We start from the raw sequence: 15,376 nt of genomic DNA on the forward strand, positions 1-15,376 counted from the left end.
ACCAGGTCTACAGGACACCCATCACTATCAGACATGTCACCAGGTCTACAGGACACCCATCACTATAAGACATGTTACCAGGTCTACAGGACACCCATCACTATCAGACATGTCACCAGGTCTACAGGACACCCATCACTATAAGACATGTTACCAGGTCTACAGGACACCCATCACTATCAGACATGTCACCAGGTCTACAGGACACCCATCACTATCAGACATGTTACCAGGTCTACAGGACACCCATCACTATCAGACATGTTACCAGGTCTACAGGACACCCATCACTATCAGACATGTTACCAGGTCTACAGGACACCCATCACTATCAGACATGTCACCAGGTCTACAAGACAGACAGGACACTCATCACTATCAGACATGTTACCAGGTCTACAGGACAGACAGGACAGACAGGACACTCATCACTATCAGACATGTCACCAGGTCTACAGGACAGACAGGACACCCATCACTATCAGACATGTCACCAGGTCTACAGGACAGACAGGACACCCATCACTATCAGACATGTTACCAGGTCTACAGGACAGACAGGACAGACAGGACACCCATCACTATCAGACATGTTACCAGGTCTACAGGACACCCATCACTATCAGACATGTTACCAGGTCTACAGGGCACCCATCACTATCAGACATGTTACCAGGTCTACAGGACACTCATCACTATAAGACATGTTACCAGGTCTACAAGACAGACAGGACACCCATCACTATCAGACATGTTACCAGGTCTACAGGACACCCATCACTATCAGACATGTTACCAGGTCTACAGGACACTCATCACTATAAGACATGTTACCAGGTCTACAAGACAGACAGGACACCCATCACTATCAGACATGTTACCAGGTCTACAGGACACCCATCACTATCAGACATGTTACCAGGTCTACAGGACACCCATCACTATCAGACATGTTACCAGGTCTACAGGACACTCATCACTATAAGACATGTTACCAGGTCTACAGGACACTCATCACTATAAGACATGTTACCAGGTCTACAGGACACTCATCACTATAAGACATGTTACCAGGTCTACAAGACAGACAGGACACCCATCACTATCAGACATGTTACCAGGTCTACAGGACACTCATCACTATAAGACATGTTACCAGGTCTACAGGACACCCATCACTATAAGACATGTTACCAGGTCTACAGGACACCCATCACTATCAGACATGTCACCAGGTCTACAGGACACCCATCACTATAAGACATGTTACCAGGTCTACAGGACACCCATCACTATCAGACATGTCACCAGGTCTACAGGACACCCATCACTATAAGACATGTTACCAGGTCTACAGGACACCCATCACTATCAGACATGTCACCAGGTCTACAGGACACCCATCACTATCAGACATGTTACCAGGTCTACAGGACACCCATCACTATCAGACATGTTACCAGGTCTACAGGACACCCATCACTATCAGACATGTTACCAGGTCTACAGGACACCCATCACTATCAGACATGTTACCAGGTCTACAGGACAGACAGGACAGACAGGACACCCATCACTATAAGACATGTTACCAGGTCTACAGGACACCCATCACTATAAGACATGTTACCAGGTCTACAGGACAGACAGGACACCCATCACTATCAGACATGTCACCAGGTCTACAGGACAGACAGGAGAGACAGGACACCCATCACTATCAGACATGTCACCAGGTCTACAAGACAGACAGGACACCCATCACTATCAGACATGTCACCAGGTCTACAGGACAGACAGGACACCCATCACTATCAGACATGTTACCAGGTCTACAGGACAGACAGGACAGACAGGACACCCATCACTATCAGACATGTTACCAGGTCTACAGGACACCCATCACTATCAGACATGTTACCAGGTCTACAGGACAGACAGGACAGACAGGACACCCATCACTATCAGACATGTTACCAGGTCTACAGGACAGACAGTAACTCTCATCTCTTTCTGGACAACAGAAATTACAATATAACTATTTGGGGGCTGATCTAGAATCAGATCCCCCCTGTCCAAGTAACCTTACTGATCTAGAATCAGACCCCCCCCCTGTCCAAGTAACCTTACTGATCTAGAATCAGATCCCCCCTGTCCAAGTAACCTTACTGATCTAGAATCAGATCCCCCCCCTGTCCAAGTATCCTTACTGATCTAGAATCAGACCCCCCCCTGTCCAAGTAACCTTACTGATCTAGAATCAGATCCCCCTGTCCAAGTAACCTTACTGATCTAGAATCAGATCCCCCCTGTCCAAGTAACCTTACTGATTTAGAATCAGATCCCCCCTGTCCAAGTAACCTTACTGATCTAGAATCAGATCCCCCCCTGTCCAAGTAACCTTACTGATCTAGAATCAGATCCCCCTGTCCAAGTAACCTTACTGATCTAGAATCAGATCCCCCCTGTCCAAGTAACCTTACTGATCTAGAATCAGACCCCCCCCCTGTCCAAGTAACCTTACTGATCTAGAATCAGATCCCCCCTGTCCAAGTAACCTTACTGATCTAGAATCAGACCTTCCCTGTCCAAGTAACCTTACTGATCTAGAATCAGATCCCCCTGTCCAAGTAACCTTACTGATCTAGAATCAGATCCCCCCTGTCCAAGTAACCTTACTGATCTAGAATCAGATCCCCCCTGTCCATGTAAACTTACTGATTTTGATCTAAAAGGCAAAACTGATCCTAAAACTCTTACTATGACAATATTGAAACATGGTCTCCCATCCGCCCCCCCATCCTCCCTCCCTCCCCGTCCTCCCTTCCTCCCTCCCAGTCCTCTTTCCCTCCCTCCCTCACCGTCCTCCCTCCCTCACCGTCCTCCCTCACTCACCGTCCTCCCTCACTCACCATCCTCCCTTACTCTCCGTCCTCCCTCACTCACCGTCCTTCCTCCCTCACCGTCCTCCCTCCCTCACCGTCCTCCCTCCCTCACCGTCCTCCCTCCCTCACCGTCCTCCCTCACCGTCCTCCCATCATTATCTTGTAGCTCACCGATGTGTCGGCAGATCCTGCCCACCAGTTTGCCCTTTCCCAGCTGGGTGACTCGGAGGCTGCAGTCCCAGTGTCCTCCACTGAACAGCAGACGGCCATCGTTGGACACCACCAACACCTGGGTACTGAGATCCACCCCTGGGGCGAAGAGACCGCTGAGGAACCGCTGGGTTCTGCAGGAGGGAGGAGAGAGAGCCAAGAGAGGAGGTTGAGTAAACCTAGTAATCATTTACAATAATGGGCCTTTAACTGAAGGAAAAGAGAGGTTGTTGAAACCAAAATGTTCCTATAGTTGTGTCATGTTGATATAAACAAATGGTGATTTGTCCTTTAACATTTTCTAGCAGAAATATGTTGTTTATCAATGAAAAGGAACTCAAGTGTTTCCCATTCAGACTAATCTCAATAAGACACATGTTTATAGGGCCAGAGCAGTTCTAACGCTCCAACCTCATAAAACGCAGACTTCTCCATCCATTTCAACTTGTGCTTTGAAGTCACATGAATAAAAGCATGCAGCTGAGCTGGGGACCAGATGGAATGGCTACACACTACACAGTGTGAGTCCCAAATGGAACACTGTGCCCTATTTAGCTCACTCCTTTTGAGTCCATAGGGTCCTGTAGGGCACTATATAGGGGATAGGGTGCCATTTGGGATGCAGAACACTGTGTGTGGTGGGGTCCTCCTTATCCTTCTCTCGGTGTTTAGAGTGGGATTTACTTTTTGTTGTCATTTCTTGGCAGGCATTCTGTAGGGCCACTAACTTACTTGGGATTGGCCACGGTGGGGTCCTTGGTGAAGGTGAAGTAGTTGGCGATGTTCTTATCGTAAGGCAGCCAGCTGTGGGTCCCAATCAGGCCGTCAGAACTCACTGTCACCTACAGGGTAGGAAGAGAGCAGGGAGGGAGACAGTCAAAAGAAGCCCCATACTGCACTAGGGTTAAACAATTCTGGTAACTTTCCCCCCAAAATTCCTGGGTTTCCCAGAAGTCCTGGTAAGAGCATTCCCAGACTCCTCATTCCCAGACTCCTCCTCATTCCAGGAGTCTACCAACTGGGATTTCTGGTTGACCTAAGAAAGTTACCGGACTTGTGCAGCACCTCTGTATCTCTTCAACCAAGCAGAAAGGTCCAACACATCTGTGTCTCTTCAACCAAGCAGAAAGGTCCAACACCACTGTATCTCTTCAACCAAGCAGAAAGGTCCAACACCTCTGTATCTCTTCAACCAAGCAGAAAGGTCCAACACCTCTGTCTCTTCAACCAAGCAGAAAGGTCCAACACCTCTGTATCTCTTCAACCAAGCAGAAAGGTCCAACACCTCTGTATCTCTTCAACCAAGCAGAAAGGTCCAACACCTCTGTGTCTCTTCAACCAAGCAGAAAGGTCCAAAACCTTTAGCACACCTTGTTTCATGTGAATGTGTTGTTTCATGTAGCTGTGTTGTGTGTGAATGTGTTGTTTCATGTGAATGTGTTGTTTCATGTAGCTGTGTTGTGTGTGAATGTGTTGTTTCATGTGAATGTGTTGTTTCATGTAGCTGTGTTGTGTGTGAATGTGTTTCATGTAGTTGTGTGTGAATGTGCTGTTTCATGTAGCTGTGTTGAGTGTGAATGGGTTTCATGTAGCTGTGTGTGAATGTGCTTTTTCATGTAGCTGTGTTGTGTGTGAGAGAGGCTGGTGTCAGTGAGGTGTCCCTTCTCTAGTTTGTCTGTTTGTGTGTGTGTGTGTGTGTGTGTGTGTGTGTGTGTGTGTGTGTGTAATAACTTAGTGCGAATACAGTATTTGTCCTATTTCACACATTAACAAGTGTGTATTAATACCATGTGTGAATTGGAAAAGTGTTTTTTGCAGATCCCCAGTCCCCCTGAGACACCCTGGGAGAGGGAGGTCACGGCCAGCGGCAGCCATTATCAACGGAGACTGTCGTGGAAATTCACTACTGAGAGAGGTTTAGTCATTTCTTCAAACAATCATCTTGATTTAATATTGATTAACTACTGCAAATAAGAAGGCTGGTCGACCAACACTCCAACCGCTAGGCTACCTGCTGCCTGTGTGTGTGTGTGTGTGTGTGTGTGTGTGTGTGTGTGTGTGTGTGTGTGTGTTCTCACCAGTACGTCAGAGCCCTGGATGATAAAGGAGCGGTTCTGGTTCCTGGGAACCACCGCCTGGACCAGAGGTCGCCCATCACACACCACCTAGGAGCACACACACACACCACACATACACACACACACACACCACACACACACACACACACACACACAACACACACAATCAACATTTGAATACTGAAGTGGTCATTGTAATTTTAAATGTAGGGGATATAATATAGACTACTAGAGAAACGTTATGTTTCTAATGAAATATAGGAGAATGATTCCTCTCTTTACCTCCTTAAAAGGGCGTAGTTTGTCGAGCTGTTCAAACAGGTTGGGGGGTAGAGTGTCCATGCGGGCCTGCCTCCTAGATGCATTCTCTGAAGACATACGAGGAGGGTGTGGCTCCTAACAAGAAAGAAAGAATGAAAGAAAGAAAGGAGCACACTGAGTCAGTCAATGTCCCACTGAGATACTAGCTATAGCCAGACACCCAGACAGCTAGCTACAGACACCCAGACAGCTAGCTATAGACACCCAGACAGCTAGCTACAGACACCCAGCTACAGACATCCAGACAGCTAGCTACAGACAGCTAGCTACAGACAGACACCCAGACAGCTAGCTATAGACACCCAGACAGCTAGCTACAGACACCCAGCTACAGACATCCAGACAGCTAGCTACAGACAGCTAGCTACAGACAGAAACCCAGACAGCTAGCTACAGACACCCAGACAGTTAGCTACAGACAGCTAGCTACAGACAGACACCCAGACAGCTAGCTACAGACACCCAGACAGCTAGCTACAGACAGACACCCAGACAGCTAGCTGCAGACAGACACCCAGACAACTAGCTACAGACACCCAGACAACTAGCTACAGACAGACACCCAGACAGCTAGCTACAGACAGACACCCAGACAGCTAGCTACAGACACCCAGACAACTAGCTACAGTCAGACACCCAGACAGGGAGCTACAGACACCCAGACAGGGAGCTACAGACACCAGACATGGAACCCAGCGGTTCCTCAGCGGTCTCTTCGCCCCAGGGGTAGATCTCAGTACCCAGGTGTTGGTGGTGTCCAACGACAGACACCCAGACAGCTAGCTACAGACAGCTAGCTACAGACAGACACCCAGACAGGGAGCTACAGACACCCATACAGCTAGCTACAGACAACTAGCTACAGACAGACACCCAGACAGCTAGCTACAGACACCCAGACAACTAGCTACAGTCAGACACCCAGACAGGGAGCTACAGACACCAGACATGGAACCCAGCGGTTCCTCAGCGGTCTCTTCGCCCCAGGGGTAGATCTCAGTACCCAGGTGTTGGTGGTGTCCAACGACAGACACCCAGACAGCTAGCTACAGACAGCTAGCTACAGACAGACGCCCAGACAGGGAGCTACAGACACCCATACAGCTAGCTACAGACAACTAGCTACAAACAGACACCCAGACAGCTAGCTACAGACAGACTCCCAGACAGCTAGCTACAGACACCCAGACAGCTAGCTACAGACACCCAGACAGCTAGCTACAGACGCTAGCTACAGACACCCAGACAGGGAGCTACAGACACCCATACAGCTAGCTACAGACACCCAGACAGCTAGCTACAGACAGCTAGCTACAGACAGACACACAGACAGGGAGCTACAGACACCCAGACAGCTAGCTACAGACACCCAGACAGCTAGCTACAGACAGACACCCAGACAGGGAGCTACAGACACCCAGACAGGGAGCTACAGACAGACAGACACCCAGACAGCTAGCTACAGACAGACACCCAGACAGGGAGCTACAGACACCCAGACAGGAAGCTACAGACAGACACCCAGACAGCTAGCTACAGACAGCTAGCTACAGACAGACACCCAGACAGGGAGCTACAGACACACAGGCAGCTAGCTACAGCCAGACACCCAGACAGCTAGCTACAGACAGACACCCAGGCAGGGAGCTACAGACAGACACCCAGGCAGGGAGCTACAGACAGACACCGAGACAGGGAGCAACAGACAGACACCCAGACAGGGAGCTACAGACAGACACCCAGGCAGGGAGCTACAGACAGACACCCAGGCAGGAAGCTACAGACAGACACCCAGGCAGGAAGCTACAGACAGACACCCAGGCAGGGAGCTACAGACACCCAGACACTGATAAACAGTGTCCTTCAGTCAAACACACACACACTCTACTCTCCAGACTCAATACAACCATTCCCTCTGGTTTATGGAGTGAGACTCTACATTGAGGGAGTGTTTAACAAATCAAGCAGGACTGTAAATGTAATGTGACAGGGGTCAGACCTTGAGAGAGAGACACACACACACACACACACACACACACACACACACACACACACACACACCTTGAGTAGTTGACAGGGCGTCTGTCCAAAGTTACTGATGATGCCCTCCAGGGCCTTGCGCTCCGTCTCATTGGCTATGGCGTCCAGATCCACCGCACCTACACAAAATAACAGAATATAATAAATAGAACACAACAGACCAACAGAATGGAACAGAACAGACCACAACAGACCAACAGAATGGAACAGAACAGAATAGAACAGACCAGAATAGAACAGACCAGAATAGAACAGAACAGACCAGAAAAGAACAACAGAACAGACCAGAATAGGACAGAACAGATCAGAATGGAACAGAACAGACCAGAATATAACAGAACAGAACAGACCAGAATAGAACAGACCAGAAAAGAACAACAGAACAGACCAGAATAGGACAGAACAGACCAGAATAGGACAGAACAGACCAGAAAAGAACAATAGAACAGACCAGAATGGGACAGAACAGATCAGAATGGAACAGAACAGACCAGAATAGAACAGAACAGAACAGAACAGAACAGACCAGAAAAGAACAGACCAGAAAAGAACAACAGAATGGAACAGAACAGACCACAACAGACCAGAATACAACAGACCAGAATAGAACAGAACAGAACAGAACAGACCAGAATAGGACAGAACAGACCAGAAAAGAACAACAGAACAGACCAGAATAGGACAGAACAGACCAGAATGGAACAGAACAGACCAGATTAGGACAGACCAGAATAGAACAGACCAGAATAGGACAGACCAGAATAGGACAGACCAGAATAGGACAGACCAGAATAGGACAGACCAGATTAGGACAGACCAGAATAGGACAGACCAGAATAGGACAGACCAGAACAGACCAGAATAGAACAGACCAGAATAGGACAGAACAGAATAGGACAGACCAGAATAGGACAGACCAGAATAGGACAGACCAGAATAGGACAGACCAGAATAGGACAGACCAGACCAGAATAGAACAGACCAGAATAGAACACAACAGAATAGAACAGACCAGAATAGGACAGACCAGACCAGAACAGACCAGAATAGGACAGACCAGAATAGAACAGACCAGAATAGAACACAACAGAATAGAACAGACCAGAATAGGACAGACCAGACCAGAACAGACCAGAATAGGACAGACCAGAATAGGACAGACCAGAATAGAACAGACCAGAATAGAACACAACATAATAGAACAGACCAGAATAGAACAGACCAGAATAGGACAGACCAGAACAGACCAGAATAGAACAGACCAGAACAGAACAGACCAGAACAGAACAGACCAGAATAGGACAGACCAGACCAGAACAGACCAGAATAGGACAGACCAGAATAGAACAGACCAGAATAGAACACAACAGAATAGAACAGACCAGAATAGGACAGACCAGACCAGAACAGAATAGGACAGACCAGAATAGAACAGACCAGAATAGAACACAACAGAATAGGACAGACCAGACCAGAACAGACCAGAATAGGACAGACCAGAACAGAACAGAATAGAACAGACCAGAACAGAACAGAACAGACCAGAATAGGACAGACCAGAATAGGACAGACCAGAATAGGACAGACCAGAACAGGATACAACAGAATAGAACAGAACTCTAATGATATGGAAATGTACCTAGTATACATTGTGGTGTCTGAGTGAGGATGGAGGGAAGAGCTCTCTCACCCACTCCTACTCCTCATATCACATTGGGCGAGAGAGTCTCTAATTGTACCCTTTTCCCTATATAGTGCACTACTTTAGACTAGGAGCCATAGGGATTTGGTCCAAAGTAGTGACCTACAGCATATAGAGAATAGGGTGTCATTCGGGACTCAGCCCTTCTCTCTCCTTACCTTCATAGGTGCAGTAGTAGAAGACATTGAGAGCCTCCACCGCCTCCTCCCCTCTCTGCTTGCAGCCAAAGATCAGGTCAATCCACTCATGGAGGTGAGAGGAAACGTGTTCACACTCCTGCACCATATTGGGGGACAAATGCATTTGTACAAGGAAATGTATTTGATTACTTGATTAAAATGTGTCCAATCAGAGAGTGTAGCATGGCTGTGGGGGTTGCACCAGCGTTTCCCATAGATTATTTTTCCCAGGTGGAAGGCCTCACCAGAGCTTTCCTGTGTTTCCTGATGAAGTCTTCTCTAGACAAGGCCCATTGTGGTAACAGAACATCAGTCACATTGTTCTGGGTCATCTGCAGACTGCCCAGGTCAAACCCTGCAGTAAACACACACACAGAGACAGTCAATCCTTCCTCAGCTACGTAAACAGAGTGTCCAACAGTTGGTAGGGTGTGAGGCTCTATGAAACACTACGATAGGCCATGTTTCTGCGGTGTTGATATACTGTGTAAGGAATGACTTGTGAATAGGAATTAACATAACATCGTTGCATTCCACTTAGGATGATTTCATAAATCTACTCAGATTATAGAGAACTCTGGTTTGACAGTTCCCAGAGCGCACTTTGACACTCCAGAGTGAGTTCGCTAACACAGCCTTAGTCTTCCTCATGTGAAGGGAACACAGCCTTAGTCTTCCTCATGTGAAGGGAACACAGCCTTAGTCTTCCTCATGTGACGGGAACACAGCCCTAGTCTTCCTCATGTGAAGGGAACACAGCCTTAGTCTTCCTCATGTGAAGGGAACACAGCCTTAGTCTTCCTCATGTGAAGGGAACACAGCCTTAGTCTTCCTCATGTGAAGGGAACACAGCCTTAGTCTTCCTCATGTGAAGGGAACACAGCCCTAGTATTCCTCATGTGAAGGGAACACAGCCTTAGTCTTCCTCATGTGAAGGGAACACAGCCTTAGTCTTCCTCATGTGAAGGGAACACAGCCTTAGTCTTCCTCATGTGAAGGGAACACAGCCTTAGTCTTCCTCATGTGAAGGGAACACAGCCTTAGTCTTCCTCATGTGAAGGGAACACAGCCTTAGTCTTCCTCATGTGAAGGGAACACAGCCCTAGTCTTCCTCATGTGAAGGGAACACAGCCTTAGTCCTCCTCATGTGAAGGGAACACAGCCTTAGTATTCCTCATGTGAAGGGAACACAGCCTTAGTATTCCTCATGTGAAGGGAACACAGCCTTAGTCTTCCTCATGTGAAGGGAACACAGCCTTAGTCTTCCTCATGTGAAGGGAACACAGCCTTAGTATTCCTCATGTGAAGGGAACACAGCCTTAGTATTCCTCATGTGAAGGGAACACAGCCTTAGTATTCCTCATGTGAAGGGAACACAGCCTTAGTCTTCCTCATGTGAAGGGAACACAGCCTTAGTATTCCTCATGTGAAGGGAACACAGCCTTAGTATTCCTCATGTGAAGGGAACACAGCCTTAGTCTTCCTCATGTGAAGGGAACACAGCCTTAGTCTTCCTCATGTGAAGGGAACACAGCCTTAGTCTTCCTCATGTGAAGGGAACACAGCCCTAGTCTTCCTCATGTGAAGGGAACACAGCCTTAGTCTTCCTCATGTGAAGGGAACACAGCCTTAGTCTTCCTCATGTGAAGGGAACACAGCCCTAGTCTTCCTCATGTGAAGGGAACACAGCCTTAGTCTTCCTCATGTGAAGGGAACACAGCCCTAGTCTTCCTCATGTGAAGGGAACACAGCCTTAGCCTTCCTCATGTGAAGGGAACACAGCCCTAGTCTTCCTCATGTGAAGGGAACACAGCCTTAGTCTTCCTCATGTGAAGGGAACACAGCCCTAGTCTTCCTCATGTGAAGGGAACACAGCCCTAGTCTTCCTCATGTGAAGGGAACACAGCCCTAGTGCTACTCACCGTTGATGTTCTGCAGGAACTCTGGAAAGTAGAAGAACTCCGGGATGAGCTCCTTGACGTCAGCGGGACTCTCCATGCGAGCCTGCCAGGCTGCCGCTACAGAGTGGAACTGACGGTCTGCACAGTCAAACCTGCAACACACACGGCCAGGTACCACACTGTTCAAATGTAACACGGCCAGGTACCACACTGTTCAAATGTAACACACACGGCCAGGTACCACACTGTTCAAATGTAACACACACGGCCAGGTACCACACTGTTCAAATGTAACACGGCCAGGTACCACACTGTTCAAATGTAACACACACGGCCAGGTACCACACTGTTCAAATGTAACACACACGGCCAGGAACCACACTGTTCAAATGTAACACACACGGCCAGGTACCACACTGTTCAAATGTAACACACACGGCCAGGTACCACACTGTTCAAATGTAACACACACGGCCAGGAACCACACTGTTCAAATGTAACACGGCCAGGTGCCACACTGTTCAAATGTAACACACACGGCCAGGTACCACACTGTTCAAATGTAACACACACGGCCAGGTACCACACTGTTCAAATGTAATACACACGGCCAGGTGCCACACTGTTCAAATGTAACACACACGGCCAGGTACCACACTGTTCAAATGTAACACGGCCAGGTACCACACTGTTCAAATGTAACACATACGGCCAGGTACCACACTGTTCAAATGTAACACACACGGCCAGGTACCACACTGTTCAAATGTAACACACACGGCCAGGTACCACACTGTTCAAATGTAACACACACGGCCAGGTGCCACACTGTTCAAATGCAACACACACGGCCAGGTACCACACTGTTCAAATGTAACACACACGGCCAGGTACCACACTGTTCAAATGTAACACACACGGCCAGGTGCCACACTGTTCAAATGTAACACACACGGCCAGGTACCACACTGTTCAAATGTAACACGGCCAGGTACCACACTGGTCAAATGTAACACACACGGCCAGGAACCACACTGTTCAAATGTAACACGGCCAGGTACCACACTGTTCAAATGTAACACACACGGCCAGGAACCACACTGTTCAAATGTAACACACACGGCCAGGAACCACACTGTTCAAATGTAACACACACGGCCAGGAACCACACTGTTCAAATGAAACACACACGGCCAGGAACCACACTGTTCAAATGTAACACGGCCAGGTACCACACTGTTCAAATGTAACACACACGGCCAGGAACCACACTGTTCAAATGTAACACACACGGCCAGGAACCACACTGTTCAAATGAAACACACACGGCCAGGAACCACACTGTTCAAATGAAACACACACGGCCAGGAACCACACTGTTCAAATGTAACACGGCCAGGAACCACACTGTTCACATGTAACACGGCCAGGTACCACACTGTTCAAATGTAACAAGGCCAGGAACCACACTGTTCAAATGTAACACGGCCAGGTACCACACTGTTCAAATGTAACACGGCCAGGAACCACACTGTTCAAATGTAACACGGCCAGGTACCACACTGTTCAAATGTAACACGGCCAGGTACCACACTGTTCAAATGTAACACGGCCAGGAACCACACTGTTCAAATGTAACACACACGGCCAGGAACCACACTGTTCAAATGTAACACACACAGCCAGGTACCACACTGTTCAAATGTAACACACACGGCCAGGAACCACACTGTTCAAATGTAACACACACGACCAGGAACCACACTGTTCAAATGTAACACACACGGCCAGGAACCACACTGTTCAAATGTAACACGGCCAGGAACCACACTGTTCAAATGAAACACACACGGCCAGGAACCACACTGTTCAAATGTAACACACACGGCCAGGAACCACACTGTTCAAATGTAACACACACGGCCAAGAACCACACTGTTCAAATGTAACACACACGGCCAGGAACCACACTGTTCAAATGTAACACACACGGCCAGGAACCACACTGTTCAAATGTAACACACACGGCCAGGTACCACACTGTTCAAATGTAACACACACGGCCAGGTACCACACTGTTCAAATGTAACACACACGGCCAGGTACCACACTGTTCAAATGTAACACACACGGCCAGGAACCACACTGTTCAAATGTAACACGGCCAGGTACCACACTGTTCAAATGTAACACACACGGCCAGGTACCACACTGTTCAAATGTAACACACACGGCCAGGAACCACACTGTTCAAATGTAACACACACGGTACCACACACACGGGCCATACCACACTGTTCAAATGTACCACAACACGGCCAGGAACCACACTGTTCAAATGTAACACACACGGCCAGGTGCCACACTGTTCAAATGCAACACACACGGCCAGGTACCACACTGTTCAAATGTAACACACACGGCCAGGTACCACACTGTTCAAATGTAACACACACGGCCAGGTGCCACACTGTTCAAATGTAACACACACGGCCAGGTACCACACTGTTCAAATGTAACACGGCCAGGTACCACACTGGTCAAATGTAACACACACGGCCAGGAACCACACTGTTCAAATGTAACACGGCCAGGTACCACACTGTTCAAATGTAACACACACGGCCAGGAACCACACTGTTCAAATGTAACACACACGGCCAGGAACCACACTGTTCAAATGTAACACACACGGCCAGGAACCACACTGTTCAAATGAAACACACACGGCCAGGAACCACACTGTTCAAATGTAACACGGCCAGGTACCACACTGTTCAAATGTAACACACACGGCCAGGAACCACACTGTTCAAATGTAACACACACGGCCAGGAACCACACTGTTCAAATGAAACACACACGGCCAGGAACCACACTGTTCAAATGAAACACACACGGCCAGGAACCACACTGTTCAAATGTAACACGGCCAGGAACCACACTGTTCACATGTAACACGGCCAGGTACCACACTGTTCAAATGTAACAAGGCCAGGAACCACACTGTTCAAATGTAACACGGCCAGGTACCACACTGTTCAAATGTAACACGGCCAGGAACCACACTGTTCAAATGTAACACGGCCAGGTACCACACTGTTCAAATGTAACACGGCCAGGTACCACACTGTTCAAATGTAACACGGCCAGGAACCACACTGTTCAAATGTAACACACACGGCCAGGAACCACACTGTTCAAATGTAACACACACAGCCAGGTACCACACTGTTCAAATGTAACACACACGGCCAGGAACCACACTGTTCAAATGTAACACACACGACCAGGAACCACACTGTTCAAATGTAACACACACGGCCAGGAACCACACTGTTCAAATGTAACACGGCCAGGAACCACACTGTTCAAATGAAACACACACGGCCAGGAACCACACTGTTCAAATGTAACACACACGGCCAGGAACCACACTGTTCAAATGTAACACACACGGCCAAGAACCACACTGTTCAAATGTAACACACACGGCCAGGAACCACACTGTTCAAATGTAACACACACGGCCAGGAACCACACTGTTCAAATGTAACACACACGGCCAGGTACCACACTGTTCAAATGTAACACACACGGCCAGGTACCACACTGTTCAAATGTAACACACACGGCCAGGTACCACACTGTTCAAATGTAACACACACGGCCAGGAACCACACTGTTCAAATGTAACACGGCCAGGTACCACACTGTTCAAATGTAACACACACGGCCAGGTACCACACTGTTCAAATGTAACACACACGGCCAGGAACCACACTGTTCAAATGTAACACACACGGCCAGATACCACACTGTTCAAATGTAACACGGCCAGGTACCACACTGTTCAAATGTAACACGGCCAGGAACCACACTGTTCAAATGTAACACACACGGCCAGGAACCACACTGTTCAAATGTAACACACACGGCCAGGAACCACACTGTTCAAATGTAACACACACGGCCAGGTACCACACTGTTCAAATGTAACACACACGGCCAGGTACCACACTGTTCAAATGTAACACACACGGCCAGATACCACACTGTT

The 15,376-nt window shown here is 48.2% G+C and overlaps 1 protein-coding gene across 1 annotated transcript in view; it reads right to left on the reverse strand.

Moving 5' to 3' along the window:
- LOC139404966 (neurobeachin-like protein 2) overlaps positions 1-15,376 on the reverse strand; it is a 130,642-nt gene that overhangs the window by 6,517 nt on the left and 108,749 nt on the right. Inside the window, exons 47-54 of the mRNA XM_071147519.1 lie at positions 11,338-11,468; positions 9,661-9,770; positions 9,395-9,512; positions 7,556-7,653; positions 5,456-5,569; positions 5,174-5,260; positions 3,828-3,937; positions 3,057-3,229 (exon numbers count right to left, since the gene is read on the reverse strand). Of these exons, the coding sequence (XP_071003620.1) occupies positions 3,057-3,229; positions 3,828-3,937; positions 5,174-5,260; positions 5,456-5,569; positions 7,556-7,653; positions 9,395-9,512; positions 9,661-9,770; positions 11,338-11,468 (941 nt within the window). The remainder of the gene's footprint in view (positions 1-3,056; positions 3,230-3,827; positions 3,938-5,173; positions 5,261-5,455; positions 5,570-7,555; positions 7,654-9,394; positions 9,513-9,660; positions 9,771-11,337; positions 11,469-15,376) is intronic.

This window comes from Oncorhynchus clarkii, unplaced genomic scaffold (assembly GCF_045791955.1).
Source record: "Oncorhynchus clarkii lewisi isolate Uvic-CL-2024 unplaced genomic scaffold, UVic_Ocla_1.0 unplaced_contig_10381_pilon_pilon, whole genome shotgun sequence".
Taxonomy (NCBI): Eukaryota; Metazoa; Chordata; class Actinopteri; order Salmoniformes; family Salmonidae; genus Oncorhynchus; species Oncorhynchus clarkii.